The sequence below is a fragment of the Natator depressus genome, chromosome 4 (genome assembly GCF_965152275.1).
Source record: "Natator depressus isolate rNatDep1 chromosome 4, rNatDep2.hap1, whole genome shotgun sequence".
Lineage (NCBI taxonomy): Eukaryota > Metazoa > Chordata > Testudines > Cheloniidae > Natator > Natator depressus.
The window spans coordinates 53,049,356-53,072,179 of NC_134237.1; the positions used below are offsets into that span (position 1 = coordinate 53,049,356).

The 22,824-nt window shown below is 40.6% G+C and overlaps 1 protein-coding gene across 6 annotated transcripts in view; it reads right to left on the bottom strand.

Annotated features, from left to right (window-relative positions):
- Positions 1-22,824, bottom strand: part of INPP4B (inositol polyphosphate-4-phosphatase type II B) — a 476,198-nt gene that overhangs the window by 267,011 nt on the left and 186,363 nt on the right. For all 6 annotated transcript variants that reach the window (XM_074950913.1, XM_074950912.1, XM_074950910.1 and 3 more), the window contains 2 exons: positions 10,474-10,697; positions 9,316-9,360 (listed from right to left, as the gene is read on the bottom strand). In XM_074950913.1, the coding sequence (XP_074807014.1) occupies positions 9,316-9,360; positions 10,474-10,564 (136 nt within the window). In that variant the 5' untranslated portion in view covers positions 10,565-10,697. The remainder of the gene's footprint in view (positions 1-9,315; positions 9,361-10,473; positions 10,698-22,824) is intronic.

Genomic DNA, 22,824 nt, shown 5'->3' on the forward strand with positions numbered 1-22,824 from the left:
TGAATAACCAAATTTTAAAAGATTATTTTGAAAATGTGCTTTGGGGACAGAAATCTGCATAGATCTAGCTCTGTGTATCTGTCATGTCCCTCACCTAACTGTTTTTTGTTTGATTAAGCTGAACAAAATTATACACCCTGGTTCTTTCCAATTATTTTTCTGAGGTTGCACCTATGGCAGGGTGTCTGGAGTTACTTCTGATTTATATTCATGGACGTGCAATCAGAATTATCAGAACGGTTATCATTTTCACAACTTAAAGTGGCTGTTTCATACCTGAACTGAGCCCACTGGCTGTGTTCTTATATATTATTTTTTATACCAAGCATTAACTTTGAATTTTTATATTTAGCTGAAATAATCATCTTAAACCTACATATATTCATACTGTAGAATCACAAAAATTTTACCCAAAGTGACTTAAGAGCCTAAGCCTCATTTCCAAATGAATGGAAATCTCTTAGGCACTTAAGAGATTACGGGTAAAATTTTCAAAACTGCCATACACAGCAAGCAGAAACCCATGGCAGCAAGTCTCAGAGCTTGGGTTTACAGACCTGGGCTCACACCTCAGCACTAAAGCTACGTAGACATTGTGGCACAGGCTGGAGCTTGGGCTCAGAAGCCAGGGGACGGAGGTGGCCTGAGCCACAATATCTTACAGATATTTTTATCGCTGTAGCACCAGCTGAAGTCTGTAGATCCAGACTCAGACTCAAAGCTGCGGGTTTCTGTTTACGGTATAGATGTACCCTAAGGGTCACATTTATACAGGTATTTAGGCACCGATGGATGCAGATAGGCAACTAGTGGAATTTTAAAAATATGCATCTAAGCATGAAATCAGTAGGAGTTCGGCACCTAACTTGCTATTAGGCACTTTTGAAAATTCCACTAGACACCTATCTGCATCTCTAGGTACCTAAATACATTTGTAAAGCTATCCCTAAGTAACTTAGGTGATTAAATTGACTTTTAAAAATATTTAGGCTCCTAAGTGCCTAAACCATTTTTGAAAATGGGACTTGAGTGCTTCTGAAAATTTTACTAAACATTTATATTTAAGGATTATGGGGAACATGTAAAGCAGCAAAAAAAATACATAAAAGAAAGAGAAGCTGGTTTTACTGGAAAAGTGTAACAATTCTTTTTTGTACAAGACAAAAAAGAAAAGCTCTTTCCCACCCTCCTCCGCACTTTTCCCTTTACTTGAAGTGGAAGCAATCCATCATCTGCAACCAGAAATCCAACATTTGCACAGTTCTGTCAGCATTTATTCCTATTATCTGCTGCATCACTCCAGAACAATGGTGATAAACCCCCATCTCTTAAAATGGTTAAATCCCAGCAGAGCCCTTGCAACTGTTATAGTTTTTCGAGTTCAGATATCCACAAACTTGTCTCTGAACAGATTATCTTTAGCTATTCAAAATGTATCTTTATGTATGAATTTATTCCAAAACATGTAAGCAAATCTATGTAGTAAAGACTTTATGCTACTGGGTTTAGGATAAAAGTTTTCCTCATTCACAGCTCTGTTTTATACACATTTGTATTTACAAAGCTGTCACATACTGTATGCCTGGACTGCACAAATTAGTTCAGGGGGAAATTATTCATAAAAGAAGCAACAGCTTTTGGCAAACCAGTGGAAAACAGGTTGAGTTTATAGCACAAATGGAAGATATGTGCTTCAAAACAGTCTGCTCTTGATTCTGCTACTGCTGTTGTCCAAAAAGGCAGCTGCCCTCTCAGATCCTCTGCTGTTGGTACCAGTCTATCTGTCATTTCTCTCTTTCCCTTCTCTCTTTCCCGCACACAGGTTCACCACATGCTATGACCCACTGCAGAGCACATGAGCATTCTTATGCTCAATAAGAAGCCTGTGTTGACAAACACCAATTACACAGAAAGGTGCGGTGTGGGATTTTTGTCTCTATAACCTACATGGAATTTGAATTTACACAAATTATAACAATGCAATGAACAGAGCACCAAGGTAGTTCCCATTTTCCAAATATCTTTAAGTAACAACAGACATCATATAAGGTGAAGACATTTTCTGTGAGCAGCTCTATCAACAATTAGACATGCTTACTGAGATGAAAGCTAATTAGCTAAAAAGGAACAAGCAGGAGTAGTGCTACATTGGATAGAAGATGGGATGTCGACAAAGGAACAATTCTTTCTTACTTACATTTCAAATCTGTTCCTGGAGGTGATGTTTCAGCACCTCCAGTACTCCAGACTAGGACTCTTGGGTAAGTTTTTCTTACCACAAGTGACAGGCAGAAGCCTTAATCAGACAGAATGAAAAAGAACAAACAGGGCATCTAGGCTGATGTAGTCAGGAGAGTGCAGGAGACGCACAAGAGGTGGGGTGGGGCAATTTGTAAAGAAGTGAGATGTGTAGGCCAGAGAAGTGTTATGCAGAGCCTTAAAGACGAAAGCAAAATATGTAAAAGCCAATTCATTGATACAACTCCAACTGCTCACACAACTCCAGTGATGGATGACAACTAATTTGTAGCATTGAAGTGGTGCAAAGCAGGCAAAATATCTGGTGTGGTCCAGCTGATTTTAACCATGCCATAGATGGAGAGCAAGCATAATAATCCTCTACTCTGGGACAGTATGTGGCATATGAAATTCAGGAAGACTGATTTCCTTTTGCAGAAATTTGGGAGGAAGGAGCTGTAGAGCTTAACTGTGTTTATAACGGGAAACAAGCTTTAACCTTAGCTATGGAGAGGCTAACATTACTCAAGAAAAATCTCTTTTATCCACCCACCCCATATGCCTCAACTCATTCTATTACAAAAAAAAGGCTGCTGGAGAAGAGAGAATGCCCTGAAGGTCAGCAAGAGTGGGGTATGCGCCGAAGCTAATGACCTTTTTTTTTTTGTTTTAATAGAAAATGTCCTATCATTAGTCTCTTACTTTTAATCCAGGGGGGTGTTAGCTCAGGCACCTCTGCTCATCACAAATGTAACAACAAATGGGGGGGAGAGGTGATTTCCCAAGTAGCTACAGCTAAAAACATTTAGGACTTTTTAAATCAAAATCAACCTCTTTACAAAAGATATAGGTTGGGTTTAGGGTTTCCTACACATTCTACACAGGCTTCTCTGTTCTCAGACAGGTTTACCAGAGCAGTTGGCTACTAAGTGTCTCAAAAGAACATGTAGTTCCAAGATCTCCCACTCTAAGGTTCAGAGAAGGGTTGCCAGCCTTCTAATTGCTGGTAACCAGACAACCAAGGCCTTGCCTCCTCCCGGTCTCTTCTCCCAAGGCCTCCCTGTGCCCCTGCCCTGCCCCCGCGCACCACCTCTTCCTCCAAGGCCCTGCCCCTATTGCTCACTCCCCTCCCCCTGTCGCTCGCTGGATTGTCTCAAGGTGCTTGCCTGTAGGTAGGAGATGGCCCCAGCTGAGCAGAGGCTGGCATGGGTTAATGACTCAGCATCTCCCCCAACCGCCTGGTAACAGGACTTTTGGTTCAGGTGCCATTTAGGTATTGCCAGGTCCCTTTTTCGACCAGACTGTTCAGTCAAAAACCGGGCACCCGACAACCCTAAATGGCACCCAGACGCAGATGCCAAAACCCAGACAGGAAAGAACCCTAGTTCAGAGTCCTGAGACCAATAGAGCCAAATGCATCCAGCAGTAGTGGGTTAGCATAGCTCTCTGATAAATAAATGTTTTTTGCCAGGGCCCACTTCACCTTTTGTTTTCATTGATCTGCTTTGGACTAATTAACACTTATGTGACAAGAGCTGCTGCCTAAAGAACTACAGATGGTGCATCGGAGTTAAAGAAAACATTTAATCAGACTACTTGAGCAGTGTAACATTTGGGTTTGGAATGCAGTGTTAAAATCAGCTTCATGACCTTCTACAATTAAGCACTATCACAATATTATTCAGGGAGAAATGTTATGACAGAAAGAACGAAACCTTTTACTTGTACAGGCAGACAGCTCCACTTTCAAACCCCTCTGGGTGGAAAAAAATACAAGTGCCCTATAGATTTCAATTTCATCTTTAACCCACTGAGTACCACACTCCCTCTGAATCCTGTGAAAGATTCTATTCCATTAGATTTTTACATCAGTGACTACACCTATACCATTATTATTATGCTGGAAATAAGCTAAAGCTACACAAGAAACAAATATTAAACAGTCCTTCAAAACTCACTCCTCAGAAACATTTCAGGACCTACTGCAAAATTTCAGGGATGTCCTATAAATTGAATACTGCCCCAAAGTTATTCTCTTATGTGACAGCATAAAATCTATACAAAGCTGACGCAATCCTTACCAACTATCTCTCTGGATTCTTATACCACATCAATCATTGTGATATGTAAGCACCATCACCATGGTACCTAATGGTCTGCTATGGCAGGAACATATAAAATGCATTTCCACTGGCCATTGCAGGATGGATAAATAATATGTCCAAATTAGAGTTTGTTAATTCCTTCTAAGTTTTTATACCATGCTCATTGCAGTAGTATTTGAGCACTTTATTAACTAACTCTCTTGTCTGCTTTTCTTATCCACTTCCTCCTCTGCTTTGTTCCTTCCTTCCTTCTTGTGTTTTCTCTTTTGCTCTAAAAGTAAATGCCAACAGCACTAGATAGTCAAACTTCTAAAGACTGCAGTGGGGATCCCCAAAATCACCAATTCCTTCGACCACACATCTTAGTAATTCAATGAAATTTTAACACTGGAAAGAATTAGTAAGAGCCCACATTTTAAAAAAAGCAATTGAAAAGGAAACTCTAGAAGAGGCCAATCCCTATTAGGCCTGATCCAGTGTTTATTGATGTCCATGGAAAGATTCTCACTGAATTCAAGGGGTATTGGATCAGTCACATACATATTTCCTCCCTTCCTGCTCTTCCTTTGCTCTGTCCTTGTCCTCCCCCCTCCACTCAGTTCTCTGCACTGAATTTCATGTGCTTCTTCTTGCATTGCTTATAGGACTTCAGAAAACAGGATTTTATTACATTTCATTCCAATGCCAGCAAATAGAACAGAGCAGCATGACTAGGAAAGCCAAACCACAAAGTGAGTTTGAAAAGTAAAGACTCAAGAGACCTACACTGCAAAAAAATGGACATATCAGAAACGGTGTTCAAAACCTAAAGACCAGAGACACTTGTTTAATGGAAGCTCTGATAAACTGCAGATCCCAAAATAACGAACATGAGAGAATCATGCAATCTTAATGCAATATTCGATTTATTTGTGTTAGGCTATTATAAATCACAGTCAAAGTCAATCACTCCCAAATGTTCTGAATTGTGAAGGGTTTTAGCCTCATGACTCCAATTAATAACAGTTTTAGCAGGGCTAAGACACTTAGTGGAAATCTTTGAAAATTTAAAGTCATTGTTTAACCCTGATCAATATAACTATGTTTACATTATGTTTAATTTACAGTCTGCAACCCTTTGCTGCTGGACAGGAGTGCAATGCCTGTGCAGCACTGACGTTCAGTGTCACTATTTTAAAGGGCAGTGAGCCACTGGAACTGCTAAGGGCACAAGCCAAGTACCTGGAAAAGCCCTGGATGTGTATTAGGCAATACTCAAATAGCATAAAACAGATATTTTATATTTTTATATTTTAATTGCAAGTGACAATCATTTGTGAAAGTTATTTACTGTACAACTCACCACTAATGACAGAAGACCTGCAAAGTTGCCCCTAAATGATAGTAACTGTACCATTTATTTACATTTGCCCCTAAATGATAGTAACAATATCATTTATTTACATTTTAGAATTTTAAAAAGTGTATTTATTAACAAATATAAACTAACCTACTCATACACAATCTATAATACTTATAAATTTTCTTTAGAGTTTAGCTCCTAGGTGACTGATATCTTACATATAAAATAGATTCGATTAGTTTTGGCCCAAACTAACAAATTTTACAGTTATGATCTTTTGGAGTTTCTCTTCTAGATTCAAGTGCCAAATTCAGAGACAAGTCTAAGCAAGTCTATGAAAGTTTACAGGGACTTAAGTGGATATAACATAATTTCTTCCAGTTTCCTCATTATGTTGATTACATCAACTTACGCTCCCTTAGAGTTAATGAGTTACACTTCTTTAGAGTCACCATGGCTAAACTGGGAAGTAATGTACACATTAGACCCCTTATACTAATAGACTCATTACACTAACTTAGACTTCCTTAGACATTGATAGTGGGTGTAAGTAGCTCAAAGAGAGTCAGTCTAACTGAGCATGAGGGAATCTAATCTGGAGTGTGTGTGTGTGTGTGGGGGGGGGTTAACTTAAATAACTAAAACAAAAAAAAAATCAGTTGTCATTAAATAAAATAAACCCAATCCTGAAAGAGTCTTTGTGTTGTCAACTATCATTGGCTAGGTAAGATCATCCTAAACAACACAGGGCTTTGCACTTTTGTGTGCCATTGTTGGTTGAGCAGCAGCAGTTAACTAATAAAATTTATTCCTAGAGCTGCAGTGATATAATTCATAATGCTGCTGAATGAACCAGGAAATCTCAGTCACCATTAGAAACCACATAGCAGAGCTCTGCTCAACGTGGAACCCAAAGGAGGGGTGTCATCGACGATGGGTCTTAAACGCTGGTTCCCAGGGCTCTTTAGAGGCCAGCATGTTCCAACCTGCCACCCAGGGACCTGCTAACTGTTGTCAGAAGGAGCTGAACTGAGACAGAGGACCCCAGTCCCGAGAGCTGACTGGCAGAACACTGAGGGTCCTGATTGGTCCACAGCTCTTATTTAAATCCAGCATAGGAACAGGAAGCTGTCCATGCAATGGGATCCAGCTTGCTCTGGACTGTGTGCATTGTGCTTTCTGCTTCCACTCCCCTGGCTTGACTTCCTGGTATCCCAACCAGGCCTGAGTCAGGTTCCTGACCTGTGGTTCTGCTCTCAAGTTGTCTCCTGCTTCCGATCTCCTGGTAACCTGACCCAGCCTGCCTCCTCACACTTGACTCTCAGTTTGCCCTCTTGCCAGTCTCTGATTCTGACCTCTTGGTATCTGACACAGCCTGACTTGCAACTCCTGCTTTGACCACTAGGTCAGATCACCCACGTGCTGGTGGTGACAAGAGACAGAAAAAATAGGTTTTACACTACTTTTATACCTCCACCCACTGATCCTCAAGCCAGATGGGGGACAATTCACCTTCTGTAGCAATGCTTGCTCTAATCTGCACCCACCTCCAATAGCTATCCAAGAGTTGTTCTGGGACGTGGGTATCACTGGAGCACAGCAATACTCTGGCCATGCCTCATTTTCCATTGTCATGTCCCCTATAATATGAGCTGCGAGGCTGAATAGCACAGGGAAATCTCCAACCGTTCTTTATTATCATCATAATCATGTTATCAGTTATGGTTGCGCCAAAGGGCCAAACAACAAAAGTGTTTCATTTTGCTAGGCACTGGATAAACATCAAGAAAAAAACAGTCCCTGCACTCAAGAGGTTAAAATCTAAATAGGCATAATTGGCCAAGGACTGGTCTACATACAGTTTTTGTTCCACTTCAGCTATAACAGTTTAGAAACCAGGGTACTTGAAGCAATGTAATCCACCAGCATAACTGCATCCACACTAAGGAATCCTATCACTTTAACTGTACCAGTTTCAAAATTGCTATGGGTATAGCACTACAAAAACTGTATGTAAACAAGCCCAAAGGGTAGGGCAAAGGGACATCATGTATAAGCAGAGTGAGCAGAACAATGGTCAGTACGCATCACGGCAGCACCACAATTTTCTCGTTGTTGTTTTTTGTTATTTAAACCCTTTGGGTGGGGTTTACCAAGGAAGTGATGAACTCAACACAAAGACAAAGGCAGAGAGCCGGGCAAGAGGGATAGGGCAGTGGAGGAGAGCGGGAGGGAAGGAAGGTGATGATTGTGGAGGACAGGTGGAGTGAGGCTCTATGCCACCAGAGGGTTTTTTTATGCAAGGGGAAATTATTAGTCATCTAAAGTGGGACAAGGTAGATTTAGCAGAACTGAGGATCTGGCAGTAGAAAAAACTGGTCTCCATTTTCTGCATAGGGTACTATATATACCAGAAAGGAAAACGTATAATTAAAATACATGATAATATTATTTCATACATGTATATTTACTGTGATGGATCACATTGACTAGTATTTATCACTATTCAGGTTTCCTCACTATATATCTACACTATGTCAAATGCATTTTGTCTGATTATATCAATAAAAAACTACAACAATAAGGTAGTTGATTAGTTTTAATTATTTCAGAAAATACTATATATTGTCTTTGGATTGCACAATTTCAAAGTTTTATTGTTACATCCATGTGTCTTTCCTGTACACATCAGTATGGAGAAAAATGAAGGCCTAAAATTAGGAATTATTTAGATTCCAGAGATGTTGTATGTTCCAGTTACACTCAGTACACTGCATAACTATTTCTCTTAATCTTTTGAAAAACAACAATAAAAAGTGTCTTCCACAGATATAAAAGTGTCTTCCACTTTCTAAATGACACTTTTGTTAATGCTACAAATATTGTGCAATTTTATGAAACCATGAGGAGATAGTTTTTTCTGTTCGTAATGATCTTCTATATGGGAAAATTGAGAAAGATAACGAAAAATATGAAAAAAAAGAGAGAAACTGAAGAGATTGAAAAATCTATCAGACTTCATAGTGGGAAATAATCTATTTTAAATGCCTTCTGCTAACAAACATCAAGTTAACAATGAGGAGACATGTTCAGCCAATTAGGCTGCTTGACCGACTGAACTCTCCTAACCATATTATATATATCTGAATAGAGTGGGTGGTGTGTACTAACAGAACACCTTCTGACACAGACTGCTCCCCTGTAAATCACTAGAGTAAAGAGAAATATAGTAAAAAGACAGACTGATATTAACCTTTCCCCACAAAAGAATAGTTGTGCTTTTAGATAAATGTATGCATTATTCAAAGGTACGGTATTATAGCCACATAAAATATTGAGCTGCCCATAGTTTAAACATAGGGATTTTCAATTCCTTAGCCCAGAATATATAATGTTTTATAAAACATTATGGGCCAGATCATACAGCTGATATAAAGTAAGTAGGTCTACTTAAGTCAATGGCACTACAGCAATTTACACCAGCTGAGAATCTAGCCCCAAATTTTCCAATATAGAGACACAACATCTGCTAAACAAGGGTGTCAATTTTTTAAAACTAGTATGTAATATTATAGACACAGAATATGCCCATACAGACCATTCTGTACAGAAATCAAAACTATGTCTTACCAAGGACAAACTCCAGCTTTGACTCATTTGCAATCCTCTGGATACCTTTTAATATTAAAAAAAAACAAGTTAGAAAATATGTAAATTCTAGTTTCATATACTGTAATCTTAACTTGCTTTACTTGTAATCAATATCTTCTTACCATTGTTGGAGGCATCTACCATTTTTTTATGTTTTTAAAGGAAATTATATTGTAGGAGAGACCTTTTCACAAACTGCCAATATAGAAACAAAAACCCATACTTTGTCTTATTTACAAATGCAAATGTAAATGTAAGTTTGCAAATACAACACTGCCCAGTTGCCTAAATATCTCTGAAAAATATGGTATATAATTGTTCATTTTAAATGCATAAGCCATAACACTGTAAACTGCAACAAAAATATCCACATTTCCTCAAAGCATATAAATCAGGTTAATAAAAGTAGAACACTTTACCATATATTATTTTATCAAGAAACTACAGTACAGCAAAAATGCCCGTAAGTTTATATATAAAAGAAGGGAAATTAATTCCCTCTCTCTTATACGGAGTATGAGTATACTATACTCCCTTGTATTTTAGAAGTGTGCTTTAATATTGCACGTCATTTATTTTAAATGGCAACATGTTCCTAATTCATCAGGGTGTGAGAGGGACCATTAAGTTGCAAAGCTGACCAATGGGGATAATGAGGGAAACAGCTCAAGTAACCGTGCGATGCTCAACCTCCACAGAAGGTAACTGGAAAATGGCTGCAATATTGATGCTTTCTGTTGCCACTTAGCATTACTAAAGAAAGGCTCAAACAGAAGGGGCTATGATCACATAAAGAGGAATTTGCATGGAAGTCAACAGAGAAGGAGTTTTTGGCTATGAAATGAAAAAGGGTATATAAAAGAATAAAAAACTTATAAAAAAATAAATAAAAATCGGAGTGTAGTTATCACACCCTTTGTTCCCCCCAGGAAGGTTATTTGCATAAATCTAAAACAGTAATAATGTTTAAATAAAATATTCATCAGTTTATTTCCTCTGGTACAGCCAACTGTTAGTCAACAATTTAAATTGTACTATAATTCCAACATGTCCACTGATTTGTGCAATTACAGAATTTGGGGCATTTTTAAAGTAGTATTTACTGCGTAACATGAAATAAAGAGTATACACGCTAACTTGTAAACTGAGGCTCCCTAAGGTTGTCTGCCTGTGTTGCAGGAAGAAAGTGCTGTGCTTCATCTGATGTTCTCTCCTCTTTGATTTCCATGATCAACCTCCGGAGCTTCTGAATTTTATTCTGCAAACTTTCTGAATTTGCTTCTCCAAGTGCCACAGGCCACGATTCACAGTCTGGTTTAGATGTAGCTTCACAGTAAAGATCTGGTTCTTGGTCTGAAACTCTGCATTCAGAAAATATTAAGACACTTTTTAGGAATGCAGATATTAAGGGATGGGTTGGAGATCATGGCAGGATTGATACTATGTAGAATACACTCTATTATACATTATTATTTCTGTCACAGAACCTCACACCTCTTGAATCAGACCCCTGTTGCTTCCCATTCAGTGAACCACTAAGTCCATGCTACACAGCAGTTCCCAAAGCAGTTAATGTACTGGAAAACTAGGTGACAGAATCATCAAATTGAAATGGGAAATCCTTTTTCAGTGTGGATTCTACTGCTCAGCAGGTAGCTTTCAGGGCAGCCAACTTAAACAAGAATTCCATTTAGCCAAGGAAGCAAACAGCTTTCTGACAAAGGGACTGGTGGGATTCACTAGGGTGAATGACAGGTTTCAGAGTAGCAGCGGTGTTAGTCTGTATCCGCAAAAAGAAAAGGAGGACTTGTGGCACCTTAGAGACTAACAAAATAAATTTGTTAGTCTCTAAGGTGCCACAAGTCCTCCTTTTCTTTTTACTAGGGCGAATGTGTCCATTTCTTCTATTAGAACTGTACTTTACACTCAGCCTCTCACCCATTCTTGCCAGAATATGTGGAGACAATTTAGGATGACACAGCTCCTCCATGAAGAGACAACAGGTTGTATGTGGGAACTTCCAACCTCATGACTATGCACAAGTCTGTTGCTGTCCTGCCTGAAAAAATTGTAAATTATTTAATGATCACACTTTAAGAAGAGGGAAGAAAAACTATTTAGGCTCCCAAGGAAATACAGGTAACAGCACGTACCACTCATTTAATTAGAATTAGCAAAGAACAGAGGAGGCGGGTGGTGGTGGTCGGGGACTCCCTCCTCAGGGGGACTGAGTCATCTATCTGCCACCCTGATCAGGAAAACCGAAAAGTCTGCTGCTTGCCAGGAGCTACGATTCACAATGTGACAGAGAGACTGCCGAGACTCAACAAGCTCTCGGATTGCTACCCCTTCCTACTTCTCCACTTGGGCACCAATGATAATGCCAAGAACTACCTTGATCACTGCAGACTACGTGGCTCTCGGAAGAAGGATAAAGGAGTTTGAGGTGCAAGTGGTGTTCTCGTCCATCCTCCCTGTGGAAGGAAAAGGCCTGGGTAGAGACCGTCGAATCGTGGAAGTCAACGAATGGCTACATAGGTGGTGTCTGAGAGAAGGTTTTGGATTCTTTGACCATGGGATGGTGTTCCAAGAAGAAGGATTGCTATGCAGAGACGGGTTCCACCTAACGAAGAGAGGGAAGAGCATCTTCGCAAGCAGGCTGGCTAACCTAGTGAGGAGGGCTTTAAACTAGGTTTACCAGGGGAAGAAGACCAAAGCTCTGAGGAAAGTGGGATACCAGGAGGAAGCACGAGCAGGAGAGCAAAGAGGGGAGGGCTCCTGCCTCATACTGAGAAAGCGGGACGATCAGCAAGTTATCTTAAGTGCCTGTACACAAATGCAAGAAGCCTGGGAAACAACAGGGAGAACTGAAAGTCTTGGCACAGTCAAGGAATTATGATGTGATTGGAATAACAGAGACTTGGTGGGATAACTCACATGACTGGAGTACTGTCATGGATTGATATAAACTGTTCAGGAAGAACAGACAGGGCAGAAAAGGTGAGTGAGTTGCACTGTATGTAAGAGAGCAGTATGACTGCTCAGAGATCCGTATGAAACTGCAGAAAAACCTGAGAGTCTCTGGATTAAGTTTAGAAGTGTGAGCAACAAGGGTGATATAGTGATGGGAGTCTGCTATAGACCACCAGAACAGGGGGATGAGGTGGACAAGGCTTTCTTCCGGCAACTAACAGAAGTTACTAGATCGCAGGCCCTGGTTCTCATGGGAGACTTCAATCACCCTGATATCTGCTGGGAGAGCAATACAGCAGTGCACAGACAATCCAGGAAGTTTTTGGAAAGTGTAGGGGACAAATTCCTGGTGCAAGTGCTGGAGGAACCAACTGCACAGAACTCTTCTTGACCTGCTGCTCACAAACCAGGAAGAATTAGTAGGGGAAGCAAAAGTGGATGGGAACCTGGGAGGCAGTGACCATGAGATGGTCAAGTTCAGGATTCTGACACAAGGAAGAAAGGAGAGTAGCAGAATACAGACCCTGGACTTCAGAAAAGCAGACTGACTCCCTCAGGGAACTGATGGGCAGGATCCCTTGGGAGAACAACATGAGGGGGAAAGGAGTCCAGGAGAGCTGGCTGTATTTTGAAGAATCCTTATTGAGGTTACAGGAACAAACCATCCCAATGTGTAGAAAGAATAGTAAATATGGCAGGCGACCAGCTTGGCTTAACAGTGAAATCCTTGCTGATCTTAAACACAAAAAAGCAGCTTACAAGAAGTGGAAGACTGGACAAATGAGCAGGGAGGACTATAAAAATATTGCTCAGGCATGCAGGAGTGAAATCAGGAAGGCCAAATCACACTTGGAGTTGCAGCTAGCAAGAGATGTTAAGAGTAACAAGAAGGGTTTCTTCAGGTATGTTAGCAAGGAAAGTGTGGGCTTCTTACTGAATGAGGGAGGCAACCTACCCACAGAGGATGTGGAAAAAGCTAATGTACTCAATACTTTTTTTGCCTCTGTCTTCACGAACAAGGTCAGCTCCCAGACTACTACACTGGACAGCACAGCATGGGGAGGACGTGACCAGCCCTCTGTGGAGAAAGAAGTGGTTCGGGACTATTTAGAAAAGCTGGACGAGCACAAGTCCATGGGGCCGGATGCGCTGCATCCGAGAGTGCTAAAGGAGTTGGCCGATGTGATTGCAGAGCCATTGGCTATTATCTTTGAAAACTCATGGCGATGGGGGAGGTCCCGGATGACTGGAAAAAAGCTAATGTAGTGCCCATCTTTAAAAAAGGGAAGGAGGAGGATCCGGGGAACTACAGGCCAGTCAGCCTCACCTCAGTCCCTGGGAAAATCATGGATCAGGTCCTCAAGGAATCAATTCTGAAGCACTGAGAGGAGAGGAAAGTGATCAGGAACAGTCAGCATGGATTCACCAAGGGCAAGTCATGCCTGACTGATCTAATTGCCTTCTATGATGAGATAACTGACTCTGTGGATGAGGAGAAAGCAGTGGACGTGTTATTCCTTGACTTTAGCAAAGCTTTTGATACGGTCTCCCACAGTATTCTTGCCAGCAAGTTAAAGAAGTATGGGCTGGATGAATGGACTATAAGGTAGACAGAAAGCTGGCTAGATCATCGCGCTCAACAGGTAGTGATCAATGGCTCCATGTCTAGTTGGCAGCCGGTATTAAGCGGAGTGCCCCAAGGGTTGGTCCTGGGGCCGGTTTTGTTCAATATCTGCATTAATGATCTGGAGGATGGTGTGGACTGCACCCTCAGCAAGTTTGCAGATTATACTAAACTGGGAGGAGTGGTTGATACACTGGAGGGTAGGGATAGGATACAGAGGGCCCTAGACAAATTAGAGGATTGGGCCAAAAGAAATCTGATGAGGTTCAAAAAGCACAAGTGCAGAGTCCTGCACTTAGGACGGAAGAATCCCATGCACCACTACAGACTAGAGACCGAATGGCTAGACAGCAGTTCTGCAGAAAAGAACCTAGGGATTACAGTGGACGAGAAGCTGAATATGAGTCAACAGTGTGCCCTTGTTGCCAAGAAGGCTAATGGCATTTTGGGCTGCATAAGTAGAAGCATTGCCAGCAGATCGAGGGATGTGATCATTCCCCTCTTTTCAACATTGGTGAGGCCACATCTGGAGTACTGTGTCCAGTTTTGGGCCCCACATTACAAGAAGGATGTGGAAAAATTGGAAAGCGACCAGTGGAGGGCAACAAAAATTATTACAGGACTGGAACGCATGACTTCTGAGGGGAGGCTGAGGGAACTGGGATTGTTTAGTCTGCAGAAGAGAAGAATGAGGGGGGATTTGATAGCTACTTTCAACTACCTGAAAGGGGGTTCCAAAGAGGATGGATCTAGACTGTTCTCAGTGGTAGCAGATGACAGAACAAGGAGTAATGGTCTCAAGTTGCAGTGGGGGAGGTTTAGATTGGATATTAGGAAAAACTTTTTCACGAGGAGGGTGGTGAAGCACTGGAATGAGTTACCTAGGGAGGTGGTGGAATCTCCTTCCTTTGAGGTTTTTAAGGTCAGGCTTGAGAAAGCCCTGGCTGGGAGGATTTAGTTGGGGATTGGTCCTGCTTTGAGCAAGGGGTTGGACTAGATGACCTTCTGAGGTCCCTTCCAACCCTGATATTCTATGATTCTATGATCTAGGTGTTTAAAAAACTGACTATTTTAGAGTCACATGTAGAAAAGAGATGAAAGGGGTTAAGTCATTTAATTTAGGCAAATATTGGTAACACTGGTATAACAATGGACAAATTGTTACAAGTGGACAATACAGTTAGGGAAAACACAATTAATGTTCTAACAACAGGTCTATAGAGGTACAGAAATGATCATTAAGGCAGGTTGGATAGCCGAGCTAGCCTTCTTGAGAAAAGGTTGCCAAAAAAACAAATACAACAAGTTTTATAACTAAAATGCAAACCTATTAAAATATACTTATTTTGAACATAAACAGGAACAGTGATATTAGCATACAAGCGTTCTGCCACCAGCCAGAAAGAAAACATCTGCTTTCAGAGGAAATGCATCTTTTGGGATTGGAACCACCCTACTTATATTTACCCCTTAACTCTGGCAGTCAGAATTGCTATATGCTAAGCACTTAAGGCATACTGTATCATTGAATACACACGAACCTAATATGGACACCATGAAATGGATGCATGTGTTTGAAGGATGGGGAAGGAGGATGTTATTCAATGTAGCCTGGCCAGATATGAAGCAATTTTGAGGCCTCGAACTTCATTCCAAACTACATTTCAGAAGGATTACGATTAACTTGTACCAAGGATTTTGCAATTCTAAAATCATTGACCATAACAACTGCATCTGTCAGATAAGCCTGAGTGCAATTATCAATTGTCATGACAGCCTACAAAGGTTCCATGTCAATGCAAATATGAAGAAATTTTAGTTTGCCGATCAAACACTTGATAGACTATGTATTCTGTCGACTGCGTCAATGTATACAATGTATACATGCAAAAAATTCATATACAAAAAAAAACCTAATTATACATGTACTGAAAACTATTTTCAAAAGAGAAAAAGTCATGGGTTCTCTTTTTCAATACCAAAAACTGAATAATTCACACTAGAGCCAAAAAATAATTGAGTAGAATTGTATTAATATAATAATCATTTCTAGTTTTTCTTTGCTCTTGTAACTCAAATTGCCGAGCAATTTTTCCCCCCAAATGTAAGTAGTAAAATACCTCTCAGCCTTATATCTTTAATGCCAAGTTTCAGTCCAGAGATCATATTTAGTTGAATTGAAACCTCCTGAAAATAAGGATTTATTGTGGAAAACAGTCAAATTTCGTTAAATCCATAGCGTGGTGCAAGTGGCAGGGTTATTATATTCACATTGAAATATATTCCACACAGAAAGTATTCCATGTGTGGACAACAAAATACTTTATGTTCTTCAACTAAAGAATAACTGTAGAAAACAGAAGTGGCAAAGCCACACTATATTAGGTACAATGCTGTTTACCCTAGCGTCTTACAATACGGCACACACTTCGGATGAACTCCTGGACTCTACTGAAGTCAATGAAACTTTTGCCATTGATTTCAATGGAGCCAGGACTCACCCTTTGTGTGTTATAACTGTTTTAAAGTCATGCCATTATTTTCTTATCAGGGTCTATATACAAATATAAAGGGTTATGGTCCCTTTGGACTCCTGTAATTCAAACGAAGAATTCAAACAACCTGACAACAGAACTGCAGTCAAATAAAGGAGTGTCACAGAGAAAAGTGAAGATACCCCCATAGGCACAGGGACAGCCTTCCTGTATCCCCTCTGTCTACAATATACCGGACTCTTTTGGTGCTGGCTATGTCCCCCTTCAAGTAAAAACAAGTTTATTGAAAAATCATTAGCCCCATCTCCTCAACCCCTGTTTAACAACAGGAGCTAGCACTTTCTTCTTGGTTCCTAAAGATTAAAAAGTGATACTGCAAAGTAGTTTAAAGCCCAGAATTGCATTTTCATTTTTAAATATGTATCTGAGATTAATCTTGACAATGTCCCTTTAGGTAGATATTTCTGCAAATTCCTATGTTGTGTGTGTTATCTGGATGATGTTTCACTTTGTCAGTAAATTATATTCATGACGTGAAATAGGTAATCAGAATAAAGCATTGAAAGCTCCAGGATGTCCCTGGAATAGATACTGCCATTGAAAAGGCTGAAGTTCAACAATGCAAATTTTAAGCTTCCAAGAAAAGTTGCTGGTTTTTTTTTTAATTCTTCGCTTCGTATTGTCAATCCAATTTTTAAACAAAGCTTTATTACGCTAACCATACGGAAGTGACAGGAAGAATGGCAAACCGTGCCAAGCATTAGCCTGCTTTATTTCCATTAATGAGAGTTATGAATATAAATCCTTGTGCATCAATATAAAAAATTCCTTGGAGTATTTATTGGACAGCTATGTACAGAACACATGCTCAGTGTCTATACTGTCAAGTGACAGCTACTCTTTTCTAGAGCATATTTTAAAACAATTTTTTTTAAAGTATTTGGCATAAAAAACATGAGTTCAAAACGTGTAAAGGTTTTTCTCTCTTTTCACACTTACTGGCAAAGACTAATTCTGAATTTCTACCTCAGCAGTGGAAAATGGTTGGGAATATCAATGAGCCACTGTCACTCTAAAATATAAAGCACCATCACAGCTAACCACCATATGCTGTAACAAAAGTAGAATAGAAGCTTTGATACATAAATTATATCTGCAGGATATTTCTAATACAGACATCAGAAGCTCTTAATTCACAAAGCTGACTGAATTCTATATGCTGATGCATTTCAGGTTCAAATTAGCAGTGATGAAATCATCCCATGGTTACTGATGATGCTGTGTTAATCTTCCTTTGAAAGTTAAATTTTCAATCAAAGATAAAGAATTTAATTAAAAATTTTATCTTCTTTTTTTGGCAGGGAAGGCAATGCTGAGAATAAACATATATAAATTGTCATTATAATCTCCATTTAGATCCCTCATGAAGAGCGCCCGAAGATATTTGAAATGAATGTAACAGTACATAACTTAGTTTTCTCACATTGCTGAAGCATAACAATTTTCTTCTTTTAACACCAGCAGGTTCTCTCTCACACTGCACCATATCCTTTTGACACACATCATTAAATCAATACCACACCTATTCTGGAAACAAGGGAGACCAGAGAATTATTTATACAACACCGTGAATACCAATAATCAAAATACTGAACATAAATATTGCAAGATTCACAGAACGTACTAAATATAGCCTTTTCACAAGAGTAGACTGCTCTTCTAGCTGGGAATAATACCCACTCCCACCAGAAACATCAGCCTACTCAGGAGGCAGTGTGGTTTAGAGAACAGAGACTAGAGTGTGACATCAGGAGATCTAGGTTCAATTCCCAGCTCTGCCTTTGGTCTGCTCGATGACTTTGAGCAGTCACGTCACTGCTTTGGGCCTCAGTTTCCCTTTCTGTAAAATGGGATTAATGATACTGGCCTTCCTTGTAAAGCACTTTGAGGTCTATTGACTGAAAAGTGCTACATAAGTGCTAGGTGATATTATTACTCTAAAATGACAGGAACAAATACAAATGTATGTGATAGAAGAGCTGACACTCCCCAAAGCACCTTCCTTTTCTGACACATTCTGGCAGTCACCGGTATACCCAAACCGATTCCCACCTCTCCCAAATTTATCATGCGACTTGAGACTACTGATAGTTCTGGGCACTCAATAAAAGTCAAAAGGCAACTGCCAGTGTTCAACACCTCAGGATTATGCCCACACTTGTCAGTACTATCGAGAATCATCATTATTTTTGTCCTTGGTGAATTCCCAACTATGATAGGTAAGGCCAGCAAACATTAGTAGGTCTTGTTCCCCACACTTGCATTATTCCAACCAAACTATGACAGTCATAAACATAACAACTATTGTCTCTTTCACTTTCAGCTCTAGAGCACTGAAAGTTTGCACTAATACTCAAACATTTTCTCACAAATTCCTGCTACTCTTGAATTAATACCACCTGCTGGTGGTAATCTTAATGGATATCATGCATGATGAAATCCTGACCCTATTGAAGTCTATGGGCAGGGATATCAGCCACAATATTTAATAGTAAGTGTGACATATATTACATTTCCCACTGTATATGGCCTTATTAGAGTTTGCATGTGATGGCAGTTTGCAGAGTGTCCCCTCTTCAGTGTGTAGTCATCTTGTCCCAATGTTTTACTGGATATCTAGCTAAATGTCAGATGAATTGCTTATCATTGTTCAACTCTGAATTATATCTACAAGAAATACTTCTTATTTATAATAATTTATTTGTAACACAAGAAATTCACTTTTTCATATCCAAGCATGCTTCAGGATATTTCAAGGTATCTTCTACCTCTAATCACATTTGTTTGTATGTATACTCCTTTCAGATGAGCATGCAAATATGTCCAGTTGGAAATTATTCTTGATAATTGTGCTTAGCAGAGCTATTTTTGCTGCATGTGTACCAGTAAAACTTCCGTTCTTATTTCCTTCTCCCCTTGAAAAAACAGGAAAACATTTAGTATTCCTTTGCTAAATTTTATTCTATACTTCAAAAGGAATGTTGAAAAATTGGGAAGAACTTGCTAGAGCTACAAGCAAGATTCAAAGTCTGGAAAACATGCCCCATAGTGTGAAACTTCACAAACTCAATCTGTTTAGTTTATCGAAGGTGGTCACAGGCTACAAGTATCGATTTGGGAAACAGCTCCCTGATGGAAGGTAGTACTAACCTAGCAGAAAAAGAATGAATTCTTCAATCTCATTGGCAGCTGAAGCTAGATAAATTGAGACCACAGATATGGTGCAAATGTTTAACAGAGTGTAATTAACCACTGGAACAACTTACCTAGGGATGTAGGGCAATCTCCATCAGTTGAAGTCTCTAAATCAAGGCTGTCTCTCTCTCTAAAAAGCTCTGGTTTAACTAGAAGCAAAGGAACTAATGCAGAGCTTACGGGGGGAGAAGTTTTGCCCTGTGTTAAATAGGAGGCTAGACTAAATGATTATAATGGTATCTTCTGGCCTTAAAATCTATCAATCTATGGAAATTTTCCTTCAGGGAGTGGAGAGCAGGTTCTATCTAACAAGCAGATGCAACCTATTCCTAGCAGATTGCCCTTACAAGTAGTAAATATTGTCACCAAGTACCTTTCTTGTAAGCATTCATGACATTTGTTATGGCCAGTGGTAATCAACATTTTCACAGGGAGAGTGGAGCACTTAGAATCATAGAAGATTAGGGTTAGAAGAGACCTCAGGAGGTCATCTAGTCCAACCCCCTGCTCAAAGCAGGACCAACACCAACTAAATCATCCCAGCCAGGGCTTTGTCAAGCCAGGACTTAAAAACTTCTAAGGATGGAGATTCCACCACCTCCCTAGGGAACCCATTCCAGTGCTTCCACACCCTCCTAGTGAAATAGTGTTTCCTAATATCCAACCTAGACCTCCCGCACTGCAACTTGAGACCATTGCTCCTTGTTCTGTCATCCGCCACCACTGAGAACAGCTGAGCTCCATCCTCTTTGGAATCCCTCTTCAGGTAGTTGAAGGCTTCTATCATATCCCCCGTCACTCTTCTCTTCTGCAGACTAAACAAGCCCAGTTCCCTGAGCCTCTCCTTTTAAGTCATGTGCACCAGGCCCCTGATCATTTCCATTGCCCACCGCTGAAGTCTTTCCAATTTGTCCACATCCTTTCTGTAGAGGGGGGCCCAAAACTGGACACAATACTCCAAATGTGGCCTCACCATTGCCAAATAGAGGGGAATAATCACTTCCCTCGATCTACTGGCAGTGCTCCTACTAATGCAGCCCAATATTCCGTTAGCCTTCTTGGCAACAAGGGCACACTGCTGACTCATATCCTACTTCTCATCCACTGTAATCCCCAGGTCCTTTTCTGCAGAACTGCTGCTTAGCCAGTCAGTCCCCAGCCTGGAGCGGTGCATGGGATTCTTCCGTCCTATGTGCACTTGTCTTTGTTGAACCTCATCAGATCTCTTTTGGCCCAATCCTCCAATTTGTCTAGGTCCCTCTGAACCCTATCCCTACCTCTCCCCCCAGCTTAGTGTCATCTGAAAACTTGCTGAGGGTGCAATCCATCCCATCAGCCAGATCATTAATAAAGATCTTGAACAAAACCGTCCCCAGAACCGACCCCTGGGGTACTCCGCTTCATACCAGCTGCCAACTAGACATGGAGCCATTGATCACTACCCACTGAGCCTGACGATCTAGCCAGCTTTCTATCCACCTTATAGTCCATTCATCCAATCCATACTTTTTCAACCTGCTGGCAAGAATACTGTGGGAGACCATATCAAAAACTTTGCTAAAGTCAAGGTATATCATGTCCACTGCTTTCCCCATATCCACAGAGCCAGTTATCTCATCACAGAAGGCAATCAGTTTGGTCAGGCATGACTTGCCCTTGCTGAATCCATGCTGACTGTTCCTGATCACCTTCCTCTCCTCCAAGTGCTTCAAAATGGTTTCCTTGAGGACCTGCTCCATGATTTTTCCAGGGACTGAGGTGAGACTGACTGGTCTGTAGTTCTCTGGGTTCTCCTTCTTCCCTTTTTTAAAGTTGAGCACTATATATTGAATCATGTCTCTTGAATCATGTCTCTTTATCTGGGTCTGCCATAAGAGGTCAGGCCATAAAATGTGCCACAAAAATCAGACAAAGAAAAAAAACAAAGATGTCTTTAAAATATGTATCCTTGTACTATCCTACTATTATAAATAGCTTTTGGCAGCTACTTGCAGAAAAGACCAAATTATTCCATGCAAAAGGGAGACAGTAAGGCTGGCAGACAGGGAGGAACCCTGGGTAAGTTAGCAGCGAGATTTCACAATCTGGTCCAGTACCACTTTGTGGATGGACAACAGTCTATTGCGGTTAGATCTAACTGCTGATTCCCAACTGCTTCTAAGCCCGTAGGTTGGGAAAGTGACTAGTTACTCTCTGGGTCCCTCAAATGAACTTCTATGTGCAGATCCCAGGCCAGACACCCTCCTCAAGCAATGTGACCTCGCAGTCCAGCCACTTAGATCCTGGAACCAGCGACTCAGCCCTCCTAAGTCCTCAGTTGCTTTGACACGCTCGCCACACAAGAGTCCACCTAGTTATGGGAGCACTCGTTTTCCCAGTTACACCATGCAAGGACCACTGGCAGAAAAGCAAGGGTACAGATGCTTAAAGGAATTTCTTAGCTGCAAACACTTTACTTTTAAAACAAAACAAAACAAAAAAGAGAGAGTTACCGGTCTATGGACAGCAACAAGCTCCCGAACACAAGCCCTCCTGTTGGGTATTAATCATTATTCCTGAGAGTTCTGAGCTTGCTCCTAGTTCTTTGACTCATAAGCTTGTCCTGACTGCTTGGCTGATCTTCTTGCTTCTGGTATTGGTTAGCCTCCAATTGCTTAGTGAACCACTCCTTTTAAAACTGAGTCCCTGTACCCTTTCCCCCCATATGCTGCAAGCTGGGGGTAAGGATTTAGCTCCAGCCCCCAAGGCAGTTTCTGCGTAGAGTGTCATTTAATGGCCCGTTGTTTCAGTAACAAAGAGACATTCAATGTTGGTAGCCCTAGATTGCTCTGACAGCTTCTTAGACATAGTCTGTCCACTAGGTGCCAAGTCTTCACTACAAAATGGATGCTTTACTCTACAACAAAGGTTACAATCACAAATGGGGTTCACAAAATGAAATGTGATTCGCATTTTGATGGGCGCATCCCCAAACTGTCACACGAGGGACGAATACCCTCACTAGATAGAAGGGTTGGACTCATGTCACCTGGCAGTACAGTTCAAAGAAGGTTTTGTGGCCACAAGATCAGGCTAGTAGCTTGCACAGAGCAACTCTGTGAAGGCAACAGCCTGAAGAGGAAAATTCCCTTCTCATCACGA